At 38.6% G+C, this 22890-nt stretch overlaps 2 protein-coding genes and 1 long non-coding RNA gene across 14 annotated transcripts in view; 2 read left to right on the forward strand and 1 right to left on the reverse strand.

The window, feature by feature from the left end:
* Positions 1 to 7375, forward strand: part of map4k3a (mitogen-activated protein kinase kinase kinase kinase 3a) — a 229454-nt gene extending 222079 nt beyond the window's left edge. For all 12 annotated transcript variants that reach the window (XM_048536080.2, XM_048536081.2, XM_059648405.1 and 9 more), the window contains 4 exons: positions 20 to 112; positions 3534 to 3604; positions 4278 to 4333; positions 5735 to 7375. In XM_048536080.2, the coding sequence (XP_048392037.1) occupies positions 20 to 112; positions 3534 to 3604; positions 4278 to 4333; positions 5735 to 5822 (308 nt within the window). In that variant the 3' untranslated portion in view covers positions 5823 to 7375. The remainder of the gene's footprint in view (positions 1 to 19; positions 113 to 3533; positions 3605 to 4277; positions 4334 to 5734) is intronic.
* Positions 1 to 22890, reverse strand: part of LOC125454851 (uncharacterized) — a 98108-nt gene that overhangs the window by 11541 nt on the left and 63677 nt on the right. The gene's annotated exons all lie outside the window — the stretch shown is intronic.
* Positions 17502 to 22890, forward strand: part of LOC125454850 (cyclin-dependent kinase-like 4) — a 132636-nt gene continuing 127247 nt past the window's right edge. The window contains exon 1 of the mRNA XM_059648407.1: positions 17502 to 17632. The gene's annotated coding sequence lies outside the window, so the exon portion shown is untranslated. The remainder of the gene's footprint in view (positions 17633 to 22890) is intronic.

The raw sequence follows: 22890 nt of genomic DNA on the forward strand, positions 1-22890 counted from the left end.
TTTGTGCTTTAACATGCAGGATGTTTAAAGATTGTAAATCTCCGAGGTAGATTGAAATCAAGCAGAAAGCTGTCTTCAGAACTAACGTTCACTTTTCAAATTGAATCAATAGGTGAGGGTTTCTTTTCAATCTAAAGGATCTGTTGCATTGAAAAATGTGTTGATAAATGTGGGAATTGTCATATTTTAAAACGTCATATGAAAAATTAAATAAATTTGTATTTTCTACTTGTGCATTTTTCAACCTACAAGTTGACTCTCAAGAACAATTTGATTCTGTAATTCCATACAACAAATTTTCAACATGACTCTTATTCAAACTAGATAAACTTGAAATCCAGTTTTCATTTTTAGCATAAATATGCATCTAAGATTTAGACACTGTGGTAGATTTATTCAGTCCCACTCACTATATCTTCTCTTTTCCACCTGCTACCCATTGAAATGTACTAATTGAAAGCATGCAAATCGGGTCCGCATGCAAGAACAGTTCGGTCAGTTCTGTCACTGGTTGAACTGCTGGGCTGAAATTAATTAAGGTTGCGGTGCCCCCAACAAGGGGCTGGAAGTCTGGTTCAATGTTGCGTTGGCCATTTAGGCTACAACTTGAATGGGGCTGAGGCTTGCCAGGGTCAGTGAGAGGTGGCATCTTCATGGGAGGGTAGTGCCTGATTAAGAGGGGTATCCAGTGCCCATGAGGGAGGCTGATATATCTGGCACTCTGCCTCTGGGCAGGGGGCAATCGAGGGATAAAATGGCAGCAGTGGTGAGAAAAAAAATCCCTCATTATATTAAAGTAGTTCCGAGTCCTGAGTCATATCAAAAAAGTGATCTTTGACTATTACAAAGAAGTCTACAATGCATCCAAACTTGCTGACCACCCAATATTCTGTCCTTGTCTCCACGTTAGTCAATTTTGTTAATGCTTTTCCATGTTCAAGCCTCTGTCTAAACATGCTGATATCACATCCTCAAGAAACCAGCCCTTGGCTCCTCCAACTACCCTTTTAAACTACCATTGCATCACATTCCACCTTGGTCTGTAATAGTAATTGATCAAATTCTAACAAGTAAATTTGATGCAAATCCCAGATGTTACAAAATTTCCAGTTGCTTCCTCCTCCCCTAGATACTGAGATGTGTTGCTGCCTTCCAAATCCATTCTCATATTTGACACAACTTCACTTTTGAAGGCCTTCATTGAGCTTTCCGCCCTTGTAACCAACTCCCATCAAAGTCTCAAATGACATTCACTATGATTGTAACAAAGGTAAACTTGCTATCCTTGTACTTTTCAGCCTGTCAGCATCTTTTGCCAGAGTTGACTACAAAATTCTCGTGCAGTATATCTATCTTCTAACTGCACTCATCTAGTTCCATTCTAATGTAATTGGAACCAGGGAATCATTTTCAATGGCTTCTTATTCTGTTCCTGTTATCTATGGTATTCCCAAAGATTAATTCTTGGTCCCCTCCTATTTCTTAACTATATTGTTGTATTTAAATTACCACAAGCTACCTTTAATTTGGCTACTTACTAAGAAATCTCACAGACAATCAAATACTGAAACAGTTACTTAAATTTTATGGCATGTGGCAGCCAAAGTAAGTCCACTTAAGTAAGCAAGTTAATCCTCACAACTCAATTTAGCTATTACCCAATTAATGGTGGAAATTTGCTATGATTCTAATCAACAGCATGTGTCTCTAGATGTCTAGTGTTCGATCCTTGTGGCATGCTGTTGTCTGGAGTTTAGCCACTGAAGAATCTTGAGGTTAAATTCTTACAGGATCATTTTGTCTTGTGAAGTTTCTAATGTGACATTATTGATGATCCTTCATCCATAACATCGATTACACCTCTGGAGTCATCAAGTCTGTGGCTTGCCTTCTTATCAAGAGTAGCTTCCCTCTTCCTTGTAACATTCGTTATTAACTGTTTGTTTGAAACACAACTTTCTTGCAATTAATCCCTTCATCTGAGGAAATTCCTTCTGCAGGAAATCTTGTTTGCCCATTTGTCAGAAGGCAGCAAGTTATCAAGCAGTTCTTGCCACCTGTCTCTCAGGAAACAGCTTGTTTAAGTTGCTTTGACTCCTTCCCAGTGATGGTTAATTGGCATATTACTTTTAATTCCTTTATAAAATTTATCCCAGAAAGTAGCATTGCTGATTCTTTTGATCCCTGAACAGTGATTAAATTTTTGAAGTTTACAATATCACAATATGCTGTCCCTCAGTGACATGTTCCAAAAAGCAGCATAAGTTTTGATATTTATGTTGATGGCACCCAACTGTACCTTGTCAGCACTCTCCTCAATTTACCCATTGTTGCTGGACTGTTGAATTCTGATCCAGCATCCAGTATTGGGTGAACAGAGGCTTTGTGATAATTTATAGTTTCCATTCCAGACTCTGTTCCCTTTCTACTGACTCCATCTCTTTTTTCCTGATAATGATCTAAGATTAAGTCACTTTGTCATAAGTTCGTTGTCACATCTGATAGTCAAGAAGAGCTGCAACCTTATGTATCATTTCTAAGCCTACCTGTTTCTACCTCATAACTGCCTCTGTCTCAGTTGTTCTGCTACCGAAACCCTAATTTATGCTTTTGTTGCTTCTGGACTTGATCATTTCAGTGCACCTCTGGCTATTGTCTTGCATTCCACTCTCACATGTAAGATTATCCAAAGTTCGGCTGTCAGCTTCTTAACTTGCTACATGTAACCCTTCTGCTCTCAGACCTATGTTCACTTTGCATTAAGCAATAAATCGACTTCAAAATGTTCAGCTTCAGTTTCAGATCTGTCCATGGTTTGTTCATTCCTTATAGCTGTAGTCTGCCTCCTTTAGCACCTTTCCTAAAACGTTTTGGGTCAAATCACCAAAATCTTGGTCAGATCTCTTCTTATGTGGCAAAGGGTCATATTTTATTTTACAATGCTCTTGCAAAGTGCCTTGGGGCATATCATTGCGCCAGGTATGTTTTATGGATATAAGTTGTGAAGTGTAGAAACAAGGTTCTGTGTAATGTTTTTGCAATTTGTCCACTCCCATATGTAAAATGTATGATCGAAGCACAAATTATAATCCTAATGCTTATCCTCTGATTTTTCTCCGTTATCACTGACTTTCCGGTGTATTGGTGGTTAGAAGGACTGTACTTTTTCACAGGAGAGTTTCTTCTCTTGTGATGACCAGATATTGCTCCTGAAATCAAAACATGTTCCATTTGGCAGCCTGGTTGGTTTAAAAAAAACAATGAATTGAGATTGGTTTCTTTGAGTTGTCCACTAATATGACATAAACACATTGCTGAGAGAGTTTGTGTTATGTGCTAAAAAGTTGATTAGTTCATTGTATGTCATCTCATTGAGTAGCTTCATTGTGTTTTAAAATGTATTTCTTGTTTGTGTTCCTAGTCAAGATCTCAAACATTGTTGAAACCTAATAATTAATGCCATTTTGGATCTGTTTATTGATTGATCTTGCCAGTTGGCAGTCAGCAGATAATTTATATTTCTCCTTTTTTAGTTTGTTTACAGGACAGTGTTCTTGCTTTCTGGAAACATGGAATGCAGGGGAGAAGTTTTAAGTCAAATGAGGTAAAAGTAATAAATATTTTCATCTAATGTTCTTTCAAGGCTGTATGGCTGAAGTTTTTATGCATGCAGATTGGCATTGGCTTCCGCTTCAAAAAGCCAGTGGCAAAGATTTTACAAGGAACATTATTGGTATTGTAACGAATTTGATTGAAAATAATTTGACATTACAAACTGAATACAAATGGAAGCTCAAGCCACTTAAAATAGTATTGAGTTAATGTTTAGAGTGCGCTCCGTAGTTTCCAGCATCTTCCCAGTAAGCACAGTATTTATCAATGGAATATACTTTCATTGGATATATTTACTTCACATAAACATTTACCAAAAGAACAATATGCTGGATAAATAACAGTGTGGAGGTCGAGGAGCGGAGCAGGAAAGTTGATGTTTAGGGTCAGGACCCTTCTCAGTTCTTACTGTCCCCAGTATGATGATGCATGTTTGGAGTATTCCACTTTACTTTCATATTGATCATCCCCCTTTTGGATTGTGGTACAGTGTAATGTGTCTTGTTTCATTCTAAAACAAAACTTGACTTTCCATTATGAGGATTGTGTAACTGTAAATACTAAGCTGTCAAATTTGATCTGTCCTAACATAATTGAGGACCATCTCTGTTAGTATATTGTAAATGTATTGCTGGTTAATCCTGGAAACTTTTCCCCCCCCACAGATTACACAAGAAATATGTGATAATTCAAGAATCTTCAAACTTTTAGGCTCTGACAGGTTGGTAAATGTGTGATGATGCTGCAGTTACAATTTACTCATTCTGTATTGCGAAATACCTTCTTCAAAACAGGTTTTCATTTTACTTTTGCATTGGAGGGAAGTTGCAAGGAAAAATCTTCATTTTATATTTTTTAAAAAACTAGCTTTTCTATCTATCAGATAGTGAAAATGCATAAAGAAACCAGTTGGGACTGAATTATATTAAAACATTGTAGCTTTTGATACTTAAAAAGTAAATTTGCTGGAACAGACAATCTGCATTTGGATGGGTGGATGAATTAAATTTAATTTTAAAGTTTAGTGCTTACAATTATGAGAAGTGGATTATTTTTGAAGACTGTATTTAAAGTGGTTACAATTATTGGAATTTATTTAAAAGTAAATTAGAATAGTAATAACCATAATTACTAGTTTGTGCAATTAAGTTCTCCATAAATATAATGTTTCTTAGTCATCCATTAAAAGCGTACTTTTTCATTTAGGATTTACCACAATCAAATGAACTGGCCTTGATCAGTGGACTCAATCATCAATCAAGACTGGTTATCAAATTCTAATGGGATTGCAATTTTAACTGTTCCTGTGTGCACTGTTCTAACAGTGCTCAAATTGATTAGATTAGACCAGATTCCCTACAATGTGGAAACAGGCCCTTCGGCCCAACAAGCCCACACCTCCCCTTGGAACATCCCACCCAGACCCATCCCCCTATAACCCCCACACCCCTGAAGACTACGGGCAGTTTAGCATGGCCAATCCACCTAGCCTGCACATCTTTGGACTGTGGGAGGAAACTGGAGGAAACCCACGCAGACACAGGAAGAATGTGCAAACTCCGCACAGACAGTTGCCGAAGACTGGAATCGAACCCTGGTCCCTAGCACTGTAAGGCTGCAGTGCTAACCACTGAGCCACCGTGCTGCCCCAATTGACCAGGACCTCTTTTCCCCAATTTACTTTAGTATAGGCCTTATTGGTATAGCAACATGGGCACAGCATACTCTAAGTGCAGTTCATTACATATGAACCTACAAAAGTCACAGCTGGATCAATCCAGAAAGCATCTGAGATCATCCTCTGTTCATCCTACATTCTACACTTAAGCCATTCACTACAAGAGCAAATCACCAAATTTTTCTTAATCCCTTCTGTTCTTTTCAACCGTTGGGCTTAGAGACACTGTGATCAATTGCCATGCTTTCACTAGTTGCTCTCTCTGAGATAGGTAACTCACTATAATGTGTAATTTAATTTACAGTCTTAGCAATCTGTAGAATGGAACATAAGATATGGTCTTCTGTCACCCAAGCTTTTTGAATTGTGATTTTGACTTGGCTGTTGTTTGCATAAACGTAGATAACAAATAAATTATTAAATATGCTTTTTATTTCTTTGTAGAGTTGTGGTACTAGAAAGCAGACCAACAGACAACCCAACTGCTAATAGCAACTTGTACATCTTGGCTGGCCATGAAAACAGCTACTAATCACCATTAGATTTTTGCATGGGAATGTACATAAACAAAGAAAATACAATTGCTTTCTTCAGCATTGAAGGGTGTTTGAGATTGCTCAGAAGCCACAGTGTCTATTTATCATAGACAAAACTAATCAATATTTTATTTATTGTGGCATGAAATCTATGTGGAGGACATTTAAGTGCCACGACACCTTAAATTCAAAATGCTACACAAGTGCTTGTAATCTATGTATATAAATGTTTAGTTTTTCAGTACGTACTTCATATTGTTGAAGTCACACGCTCTAACTCTTAATGTAGATAGTAGTGCATATTGTGTACAGTTAAGTATCTTCACTGTACAGATTTGTATAGGTTTGCATGATGCAAAATTTAATTTGGGTACTGCTTTTAAGAAATTATTTGGATTTTACATTATTCAATTGAGATTAGTATATATTTTGCAACATGAAATGAGCAGTATACCCATCTAATCATCTAACACTTGTATTTTTAAGTGTAATTTAGTAACTTGGATATCAGTTGGAGTAACCTTGAAGGATTATAATCTAAACCTTCTATTTGTACGCTTGTTGTTTTTAATGGTTTCCTTGCAAGTACACTGGTATTAAGTTTGCACAATAATGCTGATAAAATGTGATGTATTTTACTCATGTGGTGAACTCTGGGGCATCCATTTGGATTTAATTGTCCTATTTTAAGAGTAGTAGAAGGATGCTGCAGTTTAATAGCTGTTGATGTCTGTTATATATCATGTTTTAAAAATGAAAAATTGGGTTGGCAAACATTTACTATACTGATGACATCTGAATTTTACTTGGTAAGAAGTAGGTATGATAGTAGCCTTTCTCCGCTCTCATCATGTTAACCCATACTGGCAAGGCTCCAAAAGCAAATAAGATTGTACTATTTTGTATTTGGATAAATGAAAACACTGTAAAAAGTTTAAACTAACTAAGATACCAACACACAATGTTCAAAAGGTCTTGGTACATAAGTATACACAATTTTTGATATAACACTATATCATTGCATTATTATCACTCAGTAATACATTTTCAGCTGCCAATAACTTTTGTAACTGAAACATGATTTTTCTAAATGACAGGGTTTGAAATATCCCATTTTAGTTTTTCAATTTGAATTTTCTTTGTGTAAGCGTTATTCTGCCAAATCCATAAACATACATCAGAATTTCTCCCTGAACTGTTGTATGTTCCTTTATACACTGCAAAAGTTAGTTAAGTGTTTCTACCTCATGTAGATACAATTTTTGTGGGAAACACTCGGCACAAGAGCATTATTGGTATTATAGGTATTCTGATTCAGTCAAATTGCAGTACCTAATATTTGTACAAAGTATCAACATAATTGCATATATGGGCTTGTTACTTTTTTATATATTTTTCCATGTTTTCATTTGGTTATGGTCATCGGGAACAAAATGTTTTGATTTGTGTCGATTAGCCAAGTTACTGACATGATCCGTTCAGATGTTTCCTGTTGTGTATATACATTGTAAAATAAATTCAAAGGGTTTGCATTTAAGGTTCTTTTTAACTATGTGGATCTGAAATATTTTTCACATTAACTTTGCTACTCCAACAATACTTGGAAACTGTGCCCCAGTTACTGGCTGGACTCTGACCTGAGCGCACACATTGTTTGATACTGTTTACTAACTACTACGTAGAGTAAAAACCAAAAGAACTGTGGATGCTGTAAGTCTGGAACAAAAACAAAGTTTCTGGAAAAGCTCAGCAGATCTGACAGCATCTGTGAAGGACCAAACAGAGTTAATGTTTCTGGCCCAGTGACCCGTCCTCAGAACTTTTTCTGAAAAAGGGTCCTGACCCGAAACATGAGCTTTCCTGCTCTTCAGATGCTGCCTGACCTGCTGTGTTCCTCCAGCTGCACACTGTTATCTCTGACTCCAGCATTGGCAGTTCTTAGTATTGCTAATAATACAGGTTAACAGCTTTTTCTTGGGGTTTAACTCTAATAATGAGATTAAATATTTAAGGTTGTAGAAAATTATTTCGTTGCTTAGAATACAGCAAATTAATAGTGTTTTGCATAACCTTTAAGAATGCTTTTGAGAAATATGTAGTGTTTCTTTTGAAGCAAGTGATTAGAACAAGGATTGATGTTTAGGCCAAATACTTTGCTTGTATAGCATTACTTAATGGAAGTGGTCCTTATCATTTTTGAATTAACTGGGAAGGAGCTTGAGTGAGCTAGCTTGACGTCTGACCGCAACAGGAAAAAGAAATACCTGGGAAAGCCCATTTGCTGAGAGACTCTGGGTGACAGTGTTATTTTTATTATTTGGTTATTATTATATATACACAATACAAAAGTTGGATTTGGACCGTTGCATATTTGTGATTGAGTTTTACTGTCAGCCCCGAGACATTAGGAATGCTTATTGTCCTACAAAATCGAATGTCCAGTAAACACTACTTTCATAATTATTGCTTGATATTCAGTTAAATTTAAAAAATGCAACACCAACATTTAAGTAATGATTGCCCTTGGTATTTTCTTCATTTTCAGTTTAAAAGCTTTGTGGTTACAATGCACTTTGGAACATTAGTTTGAGGTTTAAAATGATATTTCATATTAAAAATATTCAGGTTTTCATAACATTTTAGACAACATTTATATGTTTGAAGAAGCCCTGATGAAAATCCACACAGGTATGTTATAGTCAGAGAGTAATATAGCATGGAAACAGACCCTTCGGTCCAAACTAGTCCATGCTGACCGTAGTGCCTGCTCAGTTGGTTCCAATTGCCTGCATTTGGTCCATATCCCTCTAAAGCTTTCCCATCAAAGATTATATGTATTCGTCCTAACTATGTACTTGCTGATTTTATACACTTCGATAAGGTCATCTTTCATTCTCCTACGTGCCAATAAATCCTGGTCAACCTCTCCTTATAACTCAAGCCAACTAGTCCTGGCAACATCCTCAAATCGTCTTTGCACACTTACCAGCTTAACAATGTCTTTCCTATAACAGAGTGACCAAAACTGTACATAATACTCCAAGAGTGGCCTCACCAATGACTTGTACAGCTTTCTTATAACATCATAACTCCATGCGCAATGCCTTGACCGATGAAGGCCAGCATGCTAAATGCCTTCTTCACTACCCTGTCCACCTGTGACGTTGCTTTCAACAGACTGTCTACTTGTACTCCTAGGTCCCTTTGTTCCACTACACTCCTCAAAACCAAAACACTCCTCAAACTTTTACTGTGTAAGTCCTACCTTGGTTTAGACTCGGTTATACAGCACAGAAACACACCCTAAGGCCCAACTTATCTGTGCTGACCAGACATTACAATCTGCTCTAGTCCCATTTGCTAAAATTTGGCCCATATTGCTCTAAACATTTCCTATTCATATCCGTCCAGATGCCTTTTAAATGTTGTAATTATTCCTGCCTCTATCATTTCCTCTGGTAGCTTGTTCCATATGTCCCCCTCATTTTTTTTTGTGAAAAAGTTACTCTCAGGTCCTTTTCAAAATCCTTTCAGATGCAAAACACTATTTCCAACCATAACAACGGTTTGGAATTCTTGCATTCTCTTCAACACACCCTTTCAAAATCTATCAAGCCATTCATACTTGATTAATCATCATCAACCTTACTGATTTCGGTTCTGAGGAAGAGTCACCGAACCCGAAATGTTAACTCTGTTTTCTCCTTCACAGATGCTGCCAGATCTGCTGAGCTTTTCCAGCAACTTTGTTTTTGTTACTGATTTCAGTCTTGATGAAGTCGAGCATAAATGTCTTTGATACTTTCAAAAACTTAGAAGTATCTGTAAAATAGGAATGCTTTATAAATTTGCCCGGATATATTTTTTCCTGATGCAGTTGAAACTCTACAATATAAACAGAAAATTGTTGTCATGATTGGAGATGGGTAATCATCAAGAAATGCAGATTATTTAATAATTTTCTACTGTGTGATTTGTACTGATACTAATATGGTGCACAAGTGCTGAATACTTCCTCTCACCATTAACATATAATTTTCTACTACATTGGGAAAGGTCAATTGAATATTGCTTTGATGGGTAGTTATAGCAGGGAATAAGATCAAGACCTCATTTCTCCTTTTCTGCTGGTGGACAGTGATAAGAGTGCTGCGGATAGTCTATTTACTTGTGTTAGAAAAGAGTGCATTTCACAACCGTCACATTTTCTGTAAAACTCTTTTTTTGAAGTGTGGCTGCTGTGATACTAAAGGAAACAGTTTACACACAGAATGTGATAATGATTAGAAAATCTATGATGATATTGGTTGAGAAAAATATATCACCCAAAGTCCCTTGAAAGCAGATTGCATTTTAATTTAGCAGTGTTTGCTAACACCCACAAATGTGGCAACTATGCATGTGTACTCATTCAGTATTGCAATGCTCCAAACACTGACATATCCACGTGCACTTTTAAGTGTGATGTCATGCACAAATGATGTCATGCTTTAGTACTTGTGTGTAAGGAAGCATGCACAATTTTGAATTTAACATTTCATTTTAAAGACAACACCTTTGACATTGCAGCACTCCCTTGGTATTAGGTTGTCAGCCGAGAAACTTTCTGAAACAAACAGAACACACTGGAAAATGTCAGCAGGTCTGGTAGCATCTGAGGAGAAAAAGTAAACATTTTGAGTTCAGAACAAGGTGTATCCAACTGAAAACATTTATTTCTCTTTCTCTCTCTCCACAGATGCTGCCACCTGAGTTTCTCCAGCATTTATGGTGTTAGTTTTAAATCTGCAACATCTGCAGCATTTTGCTTTTACTAGAAATTTCCTGAAGTGGCACTTGAAACGTCTGACTCGAACAAGAATGCTGTCCACTGAGCCGTAGCTAACACTGAACTATAAAAGTGGAAAGACCAGTTACATGATGAAACTCCCATTGGAAATAAATTGCAGACTTCACATAAGGATAAATGTTAGGCACTTGTAGAAGAAAGCGTAGCTGCTACTAACAGTTACTACAAGAGGAATGGACGAATAAGGCCATTGGAACAGGAGGAATCCTGGGGAAAGTCAGTGGTGGGGTAATAATAACACTAGATCCCACATGAATGATAATGGGGACTTGGGTTTGAATCCCACTGTGGCAGATGGTGAAACTTGAATTCGCTACCAGTCTGGACTTAAGTTGGTCTTGTGGCCTCTGTTAGTGATTGTTTAGAATGGCCATCTGGTTCATTAATATCCTTCAGATAAATAATTCTCATTGTTACCTGGTCTGGTTGACATATTACTTCAGATTGACAGCAATGTGCTTGACTCTTAACTGTCCTCTGAAATAGAGTATGCAACTCAGTTGCAGGGTAATAAGAGATCAACACCAAATGCTAGAGCAGGCAACGATGCCTACATCCAATGGACAAATAAAAAAAAGTCAATGTTTTCAGTGATAACATCACTGATTTTGCTGCAACTTCCTACATTAGAGTCATATTGCTTTAAAAAAAACTTAGAATAAAAAAGAGTTCTCTCTCAATTTCCCAGTCATTCATACTAATTGAAAAAGACTGTAACATTAGTTAGCCTCCCTCGTGGCACCCTTACTTCATGTTTTTGGTATTACTAGCTAGCATCAAGTTTCATAATCTGTCAATGTCATTGATTCCTCATAATAACTGAGGAAGTCGGTATGGAATTTGGCATAAAGCCTGTGTGATCAAGAAAGTTGCTGAAGGTGCTATCTTTGCAATGACAATGGAGCTTTATTTCCTTAGTTGTAAAAAGACTTCAGGTCCTAGTACAGAAATCGCTTCTCATTTTTAAAAAGATGGTAATTCAGTTTGCCTACTCAAGTGTTCTCTGGCTGATGAGACCATTGGGCTTAACCATGCACAATTTTAGTTTTACTTATGATCAGAGTATCATTATCTGGCAAGACTGATGTCAATTCAACTTAATTTCATGTGAAGTAATTTTTTAAAAAAGGAGCAGGAATAGGCCATTTGAACAAAGGGAGCCTGGTCTGTCACAAAATACAATAGTGTCTGATCTGACCTTAGGCACAATTTCACTTTCCTGTCAGTTCTGGTTGCTTCATTATCGGAAGGATGTGGAAACTTTAGAGAGGGTGCAGAGGAGATTTACCAGGACACTGCCTGGACTGGAGGGCAGGTCTTATGAGGAAAGGTTGAGGGAGCTAGGGATTTTTTTCATTGGAGCAAAAAAAAATGAGAGGTGACTTGATTGAGGTGTACAAGATGATGAGAGGCATAGATAGAGTTGATACCCAGAGACTTTTTCTCAGGCGTGAAATGACTATTACAAGGGGGCATAATTTTAAGGTGATTGGAGAAGGTTTAGGAGAGATGTCAGAGGCAGGTTCTTTACACAGTGGTGGGTGTGTGGAATGCGCTGCCGGCAGTAATATTGGAGTCGGATACATTAGAGACATTGAAGCAACTCTTGAATAGGCACATGGATGATAGTAAAATGTAGGGTATGCAGATAATAGGTCAGCACAACATTGTGGGCCGAAGGACCTGTACTGTGCTGTACTGTTCTATGTTCTTGATCATGTCTGATCATCTATCTTAATGTCACTTTCCCATACTATCCCTTAACATCAAGATTTTCAGAAATTCAAATTTCTGATGACCCTGCCCAATGATTTTGCTGCCACAGCCCTCTGGATTGAAGACTTCCAAAGATTCTTCCTCATCTCAGCTAAAATGACCTATCTCTTATTATGCCCCAGTTTGACTTATCTGCTGGGGAAACAGACATGCTGATGTCCTTTAAGAATTTTTTGTAAGTTTCAGAGTTCAGTTCTCATTCTTTGAAACTCTAGGGTAAACAGACCTAGTCACTGAAGTTTTCCCTCATTAGACAATCCTGCCAGCTCAGTGATTTATTTAGTGAACTTCTATTACACTGTGTGTGGCAAATATATCCTTAGATAAGGAGACCAAAACTATCCAATTCTCAAGGCAAGATCTTACCAATGCTGTATATAACTACAGGAAGAATTTTACTCTTGTGTTGGAAATCACCTTGTGATGAAGGCTAATTTAACATTTGCCTTCCTAATTAATTCTGCAGACAACTAAATGACTCATGAATAAGGGCAATCAGGTCCCTTCGGACACCCACACTTCCTGACCCCTTCTCCACTTCAGGAATGTTCAACCTCTTTTCTTTCATAGAATCCCTATAGTGTGGAAATAGGCCCTTCGGCCCAACAAATCCACACCAAACCACTGGGCATCCCCCTATAACAAACTAATCTACACATCCCTGAATATCTTTGGACTGTGGGAGGAAACCTATGCCAACACGAGGAGAGCACACATACTCCACACATGCAGTCACCAGAGGATGGAATTGAACCTAGGTCTCTGGTGCTGAGGCAGCAGTGCTAACCACTGTGCCACAATGAATACTTTATCACACTTTGGTGTGATCAATAAACTTAGAAATATTACACAGTTGGTCAGCATCAAAATTGTTTGTATTGATGGTAAACAGCTACTCACCTAACACTGATTGTTGCAGTACTACATTCTACTTGTGCTATAGTGCAGTGATGATATCATAAGCTTGTTTTTTTTCTAGTATATTGACTTAATTTGAATGACATTACACAATCTGCCCATCAGAGCTCCCTCTTTCCCAGTCCTGGTGCCACCGTCCCATGAATTTTCTCCCATACCAATCTTTGAGACATTTAACTCTCTCTCATCCTAATTATCCAATGCTAATTAACTCAGTACTCGTCTAGATATTACTTTTTGGGCATCAGCTTGTTAAATCCCAACCTGGTCATGTTTCTTTTTTCCTAGTCCTATCTATTGTCTCCACAAGTGTGATCTATGATAAATGGATGTAAAAATCCTGGAATGGTGAATCATTTATGATCCCAGCTGACAGTTCTACTGGACAAGGCTTGTTAGGTCATATTGTATTTTTCTTTGGTTTTAGTGAGGTGGCAGCTCACTGAAATAGAAGCCTCAGATGTTGTGTTTAACAATAACACAGTGGCTCGTGTATGGAATGAAGTAGCAGAGGAAGTGGTCGATGCAGGTACAGTTCAATGTTTCCAAATGTCTCAAAAAGTACAAGAATAGGATAGGTTCAGACAATATGCAGGCAAGTGGGACGAGTTTGGTTTGGAAACGTGGTAGATATGGACTAGTTGGATCGAAGAGTCTGTTTCCGCAGCACGTGACTCCTAATGTAAGTTCCTATTCAGTCTGGAGGAGATATCCCTGGCACCGGGCAGGCAAGCCAACGTTCAGAATCCATACTCTCACCTGCCAAGAACAATCATTATTCTGTCCATTATTAAAATTGAATTCCTTTCTGCTCCTCTCGCTTCGATTCCAGATAATTAACTCGGGGCCTAAGTTCTTTGCACTGTAGCTGTTGGTGCTGTTGTATGCTGTAATATCCATAAGTGCCACATACCCTGCTATCTTTAATTTCTTTCAACTTAACAAGTTAGGGGTCACACTAGCGGTGTGTCTGTCAAGCTAGAAGAAACAACCGAGTTTAGCTCTTAGCCCAGCCATAAATGGTAATGACATTTCAAATACTCATCTAGGTACATTTTAAAGGTTGAAATTTCCCAATGCAACTAACCTTTTTTGGTAGGGCATTCCAGATTCACACTACCCTCTGGTTGAAAAATGTTTTTCCTCTAAACCTCCTGCCTTTCACCTTAAAATTATGTTCCTTTGTTATTGATCCATTAACTAAGAAGAACAGCTGCTATGTACTCACTTCTCATCCTTCTCTAAAGAAAACAACCCAAGCTTAACCAGCCTTTCAGCATAGCTGAACAGCTCCATTCTGGTGAATCTCCGCTGCCCAACCTCTCGTGCACCTCATTCTTCCTATACAGTTGGTTGACCAGAACTGTACAAAGTACTCTAGCTATGGCCTAACCTAAGTTTTATACAACTTCAACATAACTCTTTGTTCTTATAATCTATGCCATGACTGATAAGGAGGCATATAGGACACTTACCTTTAACTACCTTTAATTAACCTATCCTGCTGTCATCAAGGATCTGTGGATAAACACTCCAAGATCCCCTTGTTCCTCTGAGCTTTCTAGTGTCCTGCCATTCATTGAACATTCTCGTGTTGTTCATTCTTCCAAAGTGCATCACCTTACAGCAAAATTAAATTCCATCTGCCAGTGACCAATCTGTTTTTATCTTGCTGTAACCTGCGATCTTTTTCTTCACTGTCAACTACCAGGCCAATCTTTGTGGCATTCACAGATTTACTTGCTTGTTCCCCCCACATTTTATTGTTTGTGATAAACAATAAGAACCCAGCACTGATCCCCTTGGTATGCCACTGGATACAAGCCTCCAGTCCCACAAACAGCCTTCTGCCACCACTCAGTCTCTTAACACTAAACCAATTTTGGATCCACTTGCCAAGTTACCCTGGACCATGTGCACTTTTACCTTTTATCAGCCTTCCATGTGGACCTAACCAAAGACTTTGCTGAAATCCATAGAGTATCCATCTGCTGTGCTACCCTCATCTATACACCTGATTACCACCTCATAATTCAATTGAATTTGTTAGGCATAATGACCTTCCTCTGACAAGGACATGCTGACTATCCTTGATGAAAACTTGCCCATCCAAGAGGAGATTAATTTGTTAATTTAGAATTTTCTCCAACAGTTTCCCTGCCAGTGATGTGAGACTTACTGGTCTGTATTTCCCTAGGTAATCTCTACCACCCTTCTTGAAAAGTGCAACCACATTAGCTGTTTTCTGAACCTCTGGCAGCTGTCTGTGGCCAGAGACAAATTCAAAATCCCAGGGCTCTCTGGGTTTGTTACTCCTAACTTCACCCTAAATGGAACATGCTGGACCTGTACTCTAGTCAATTCCATTTAACACCCATCCAATCTGCTACAGATCTACCCAGAAGTTGCTGTTCCTGTTTACTTGGGCTAAATTCTGGTATATTTTAATAAAATCTGTCTCTCCCACCCCCACCCATCCATCCAACCCCTTTCTTGCAAACCATCTTTTTTTCCCTTTTTGTAACAAACTCAATTTATGGTGGTATGGTTACCAGAAAGATCACCCGCTGCCACTTTGAACACTTGTCCTTGATTATTACGAAACAGAGTTTTACATGAGATGCAAGACTGGTTAAGATGTACAATAACAATGTGTTTGCCTTTCTAAATAATCTAGACCAAGCAAATATGAAGTGGATAAAGAAAATAAATTGGTTTTGCACTAGAGACACACTTTTAAAACAAAACTACTTAAAAAAATTTTTGCGCTTGAAGGAAAAAAAAGTTAATGTTTGGGATGCTCAGATGACGTCGAACTGACATTCTTAAGTTAACAACATTAAGATGTGATTTTCAAGAAATGCCTTGTTTAAAAGTTTCACTTCCTTTATTGACCTCTTTAACAAGGTTTCCTCAGAAGTTGAAATAAATCATTTTTCTACAGTTCTTCTAAACTCCTGCTAGCAAAATGATTAAATATGAAGTCACCAAAATAAGTAATTCAAGAAAATGATTGCGTCTGGTTCTTTTGCCCAATATTAGGAAAAAGGTGCAGTAAGTTACAGTGGTTTGGAGTGCTTTATGTAAACGGTTGGTAGAAGCAGATTCTATGAGTGAGTCGGCTAAATACTTGAAGGGAAAATAAAGTGAGGCTATGGGATTGGTGGGCTAATTATTTTGTAGAAAGCAGCAAATGTGGTGAATGTATTGCGGAATTGTTTTAAATCAAAACCCACAATTAAGTATGACGATAGATGTGGATGGGAGAGGAGGCAGGAAGGAATCAGAGCGAGAAGATGGGAAAGGGAGAAAGCACCATCCTCTATAAACAAATTATCAATGGGTTTTGTGCATTTGGGGTCCCCTCCATCTCTCTCTCACCGCTCTCCGCCCCCTCCACCTCTCCTCTCACCCCTCTCTCCCTTCCCCCTCCACCTCTTCCCACTCCTCCCCTCCCCGTCTCCTCCCCCTCTCTTCCCTTCCCCCCCCTCCCCTCCCCCCCCTCCCCTCCCCCCACCCCCTACTCCCCATCACCCCCCCCCCCCAACACTTCACCTTCCCCTCGCATCAGCTGCGCCCACTAACGGTCATCGTTTCCGTGGAAACGGCGGTTGACCGCCTCACGAGATGAAATCTTGGTTTATTTTGATATTTGGAAAAAATGTGAGGAGAAAACAAAAGTGAAGTTCTTTGATTAATTGTGGGCGCTGTGGATGTCTGAAGCGGTTACCTGGAGAGTCGGTTGATCTAAAGTCGGTGGTTTGTTTTTGTTTGAACCGCCGGCTGGCTCCATGTTGGGGGGGAATTAGCGCCCAGCTCTGGGCTCCCTCCATCAGAGCGCCGCTGGCCCACGCCGGTTAATCACTGCATGCATTTTAAACCTGAGCTGTCTTTGTGTGGATGACAGAAAAACACTACTGTGTTCAGACTTGTCACTTACCATCGCAATACTGCTGTTGGTGGATTTATCCAGATATTTAGGTAATATTACTTGTTCCCCTCATCAATGTGTCTTTTAGTGATATTACCGGATACTGCACGAACAAAAACAGAAGTTGCTTGAAAAGCGCAGTTGGCCCAGCAGTATCGGTTAAAAAAAATCAAGAGTTAACGTTTTGGGTCCGGTGACGCTTCCTCAGATCCTACTTCTTGGGATAAAGGGAAAGACACGGAGTTCTTCCAACCCAAATTTGGTTCGTCAAAGCGACCTAGACTCAATTCTGAGCTGTTAGGCCCTTCAAGACTATGTTGGCTCTCTGTGTAGTAAGTCAGTCCATTCTCCTGTAACTCTGCAAAATGTTTGATCCGTTAAGTGCATATTCGTTCTTCTTTTGAAAATATTGATGGTCTCTGCTTCACCACCCTCATAAAAGAGAGTCCCAGGTGACTACTGTTTGTGTGCTTAAATAAGTTACTCCTAACATCCCCATCCCCTCCATTTCTCTTCAAAAGCCTTAAATCTCTGATCAACTAAACTTGTCACAGTTTTGTTAACCCCATCACATCTCTCCTGAATTGTCTTGCATCAAGAAGAACAAAAGCTTTTCCAACCTGGCCTTGTTAAAATCCATCATCTGAAACTATTCTGTGAATCCCTTCTGCAACCTCGAGGATCCCCGCATCTTTCGGAAGATGAGTGGAACTGGGCACAATATCTTAGTTGTACTCTATCCAGAGGTGCGTAAAGAAGTCAGTCTTGGTGAAATTATAGATTGAGTGCAGTGTCCTAGGGTTTGTGCACCTGAACATGATCTGAAATCTTTCATACAGCATTTTACCCGTAGGACTTGAACCTTGTATCCACTTCCATGAAGGTAGTTGGGACACCCTCCAACAAGGGTAAAAGCAACTGTCAATGATTCATTGCTATAACTTTGCTAAATCCTCCAACATCGATATTCAGGGTGTTACATTGACTAGGAACTAAATAGCTTCAGCCAATCAAATCCCATACTTACTAGTGAAGGCCAGAGGTGAGGCTTTCTGTGGTAAGTGGCTCAGCACCTTAATGTACATCCACCACCTAAGGCACAAGTCGGAAACATGGTGTGGTATTTTCCACTTACCTGAATGGGTGCCAATGCAAGAAATATTCAAAAAACTTGACATCATCATGACAAAGCAGTTAACCTGATTAGTAGCCCATTCACCACTTTAAACATTTTAATTTCATACCACTAGTTTTGCTTTCTGCCAGGACTGCCTGCCAGTGATATAAATCTTCTGCATTAATGTTGTGAAATTTCAGGAATCTAAACTTTTTTCTATGAATCTTCAACACAATGTCTAACACCACTGAACTATGTGACTCCTCACACTCTTAGGTATAATAAACATGTTTTGAAGTTGATATTTTTATTTAAGTGAATAGAGGGAGACTGAGCATGTGCAGGCAGCTAGGATGTTTCGATGTTCAGTGATCTATGAAATGAGGTTCAGATCTGTTGGGCCGGACAGAAGGAAAACCAGTGCGTGAAAGTAAAGATACCAAGATTATTGGTGGACTGGGAATGGGAGGGAATTTAGATGCAGTGCCTCACTGTGAACTGCTTTGAGGATTCTGGCAGCTTAGGGCCTGGGGGATCAATGCATTTTTAATCATATAGAATGATAAAGTCAATGAACGATGTTTGTTATCCAATTAGATCCACTCCCATGTCTTTCCTTGCAGCATTGCAGATTTTCCCAACTTCAAGTATTCTTCTATTTCTTTTTGAAAATTACTGTTGAATTTGCACCACAACATTTTCAGGCAGTGCATTTCAGATCCTAACAACATGCTTACCCTCTAAAAGAATAAGAAATTGGAAAAGGAGTAGGCCATTCAGCTCCTCAAGCTTGCTCTGTCATTGAGTAGGATCATGGCTGATCTGACATCATGATGTCCACTTTCCTGTCTTTTACCCAAAACCCTTTATTTCCCCTACTGATCAAGAATCTATCTCTGACTTAAATGTACACAAAGACTCTGTCCTAACAGCTCACTGCAGCAAGGCATTCCAAGATTCTCAAACTGTAAAGAAATTTCTCTCATCTCACTCTAAAATTGGCGTTCCTGTATTCTAAGACTATGTTGTCTAATTCTGGACTTTCCCACAAGGGAAAGCATCCTCACAGAATTTACCCAGTTAAGCCCCTTAACTCCAATGAGTAACGTCCAAACTTGTTTAGCCTTTGCTCACAAAATAATCGCTCCATACTGGAGTTCATTCTAGTGAACTTCACCAGTTCCTCTGGTGTTGACTGTATGCCCGAGTCAGGCTGACCTGTCCTGACCCTTCTGACTGCAGTGCCAAACACTTTTCCCTTGTTCTTTTTACGATGATTCTTATCAAAATAGCATAATCAAATTTCCTGAGAATATCCTACTGGAGGATCTGTGCTTAGCTCCCTCTTTGATCTTTCCAGTCTGTTTCAGACAGAGATCCTCAATGCTAATGTTATTTCCACAACTGAAAACAATGAATCTCATTAAGGTAAGACATCCTGGGTTCCAAATTGATCTCTCTGTAAAAGGATTCCTTCTATACATGGCAAGAATAAATAGCTGTTGTCTGGGGCTATTTATTTGCAACAATGCCTCCTCTACTTGTTACTTAGATGATATGGCAATTACCCTGTGTCATAGCTATAATGATATCCCAAATGTCAGCTGTTTTAGTAGTATTGATTCCTTTGTGATGTTGGAATGTCTGATGTTAACTGTGCCCTTCACGACCATCAACACCCTATGCACACAATGTAGTCTGCCTCTCTGTGTTTTATATTGAGTTTTATTTACACATATCTATGGAATTTGGGGTTTTTCCATCATATTTCATAAAGCCCTGTTAGACGGGATTCCAATTCCACAAAATCCAAACAGGACAATTACAGGAAATAGGGGGGCAGAAATCAAGGCTCAAATTTAAACACTAACATCTTTACGTAGTTTGGTGGGAACATAATTTAATAAAACAATATATCTGCTGCCAATACATTGTATCATGAGTCATAAATCCATTACAAGAGGTTATATACGTGATCTCTCAGTGATTATCACTTTTGTTGACCATGCTGTTCAACAACTAAAGTTGCTTGGCTGCAGTTCCACATCATCTTTACAATAATCTTAATGCACCTTTCCAAGATTGGCATGGATATTTTGTTATTGGATCATATTAATCTATTGAAATCCACCTTAACTTAGGATTGTTCTTCGGGATGGCCACTTCTGTGTATAAAACCATGACATTGGGGTCTGCTCCGATGTACATCTGTTTTAAAAGGTTTTCCATCACTCTTACATTCTGCAGATATCTTTTAGATTATTACAGCACTCAACAGTACATTTTCCTGGTCTCATATTTTAGTTTAACCAAGATAATCAAACAATCAGACTTCATCAAATTAAAGACTTCTTACAACTAGACTTTATTTGATAAAGCATATATTAAAAACATCTTTTGGAGTGAATTTCTCTGCAATTTGAAAGAGGAAGATCTCTGACGTCATCGATCAATGTTAGTTTGGGCCACTTTCATGCATTTTTCAGGCTTGGTTAAACCAGTTGATTTTTAAATATGTTTATGCCTGTCTTTTATTTCTGCCAATCTGGACAACCCCATGAAAATAAACATCAAATCTCCATGCTTCTCATACCTGGTTTAATTTCTATGAAGCTTATTAAAAAGCGAAGTTTTACTAATGATCAAACTGGGCATCAAGGCAAAACAGCTTTAAAATGTGGCTGTTTAATCGCTTCAATGCAATTTGATAACTCTTGGGCCTAAGCTTTCAGCCAAACATTCATTCCATAGTTTGAAAGTGTTACTTTCCATCACGGATCAGTGATGTCACTTACTTGTTCAAAATAAAGGCTTCATCCTTTGAATATGTTACTTTAGTTTGAAAATTCTTTTGGCCTTCGCTAGTAAGGTTCAGTCAGTTTCTGTGTGCATACCAATAAAGTAAACAGCACTGCGTACTACTTGTAGTCTATTAATGTTCACGGGTTGGATAGTCTTTCAAGTCTCAACTACAACTTTGTTTGAAATAATTTTGCTATCTTTTGAACCTTCGTATCTGTAAAACAGTATGGAATTCTTAGATCTACACAATCCATTCTGCAGAAGTATTACTTTGTTCCCAAATATAAAATAATGGTAAAATGTTGCATGTTTCTCAGTTGCAACCTGTAATGAAGTCTATTTCAGTTCCTGTAGTTTTCTAACTGAGCAGCAACTTATTATAAATGCTTTCTAAATCAATGTTTCGTGATACTTTGAAAATATCACAGTCTGATGCATTCTTTGATTTCAATAAAGAACATAGAACAGAGAACAGTACAAGCCCTTTGGCCCATGATGTTGTGCCAACCTATTATCCTAATAACGTTGAACAATTACATCTTTTAGTATTCATAGAACATGCCAAAGCTTTAGCAGTTTTCGGCTTCAGCCGCTGCGCCACCCCCCCGCCCATAGCCTTCTCTCAACGTGATTGGTAATCAAAACTCGTCTTTGTGGTGTTGAGTTGTTATCCTTAGTGAAAAGAAGTTTCAGAGACGATTTCATAGAATTGCTCAAAGTTCATGAGAGGTCATACGAAAGTAGAATAGAAAGTATAAAACCAAAGTATTGCAGATGCTGGAGATGTCAAATTAAAATAGAAAGTTTTGGAGAAACTTAGTAGGTCTGGCATCAATCTGCAGGACAGAAAATTGTTCAAAAGATCAAAACAAGTGGAATTGTGGGGGAGTCATTCTGTTGCTTGAGCTTGCTTTAGCATGAGATCATGGCTGACTGTGGGTTTAATTTCACTCTGCTGTCTGGGCCACCGTAAGCTTTGACTCTCTTGTAGATCGGAAGTTTGTCTAACTTAGCTTTGATTGACACAGATTCCACTGAAAAGAGTTCCAAAGGTAAATGAACTTCTGTGAGAAAAAAATTCCTCATAATCTCAATCATAATTGAGAATCCTTACTTTGAAACTGAACTCTTGATCCAGATTTCCCTCATGATCTGCCCTGTCAATACGCTCAGAATAGAATCACAGAGTTTTAACAGCATTGTAAAAGGTCTTCTGCCATTATGTCCACCTGGTCATCAAACATCTATTTATTCTAATCCTATTTTCCAGCATTTGGCCCATAGCCTTCCATATTATTGTGTTTCAAGTTCTCATGTGAATAGTTCTTAAATACCTTGAGAGTTCATACCTTCACCACCCTTTTATGCAGTGAGGTCCAGATACCCATTACCTTCTGAGCAACTTTTTTTCCCCTGAAATTCCTCTAAAGCTCCTGTTCCTTATCTTAAAACTCTGCCCCCTGGCTATTGACCTTTCTACTAAGGGGTAAAGGTTTTCCCTGTTTATTCACCTCAGAACAGTGTAATCCCTGAACCAGGTTTCTCCAGCATCTGCAGTTCCCATTATCTCTGATACTATTTTAACCTCACTGCGAAGCCTCTTCCAGGGATGCCTAACCTGAAGAAGTTACCCTCCTCCCTCCGGACCAACCTCAGGGAATCTCTCTCCCA

The sequence above is a fragment of the Stegostoma tigrinum genome, chromosome 9 (assembly GCF_030684315.1).
Source record: "Stegostoma tigrinum isolate sSteTig4 chromosome 9, sSteTig4.hap1, whole genome shotgun sequence".
Classification (NCBI taxonomy): domain Eukaryota; kingdom Metazoa; phylum Chordata; class Chondrichthyes; order Orectolobiformes; family Stegostomatidae; genus Stegostoma; species Stegostoma tigrinum.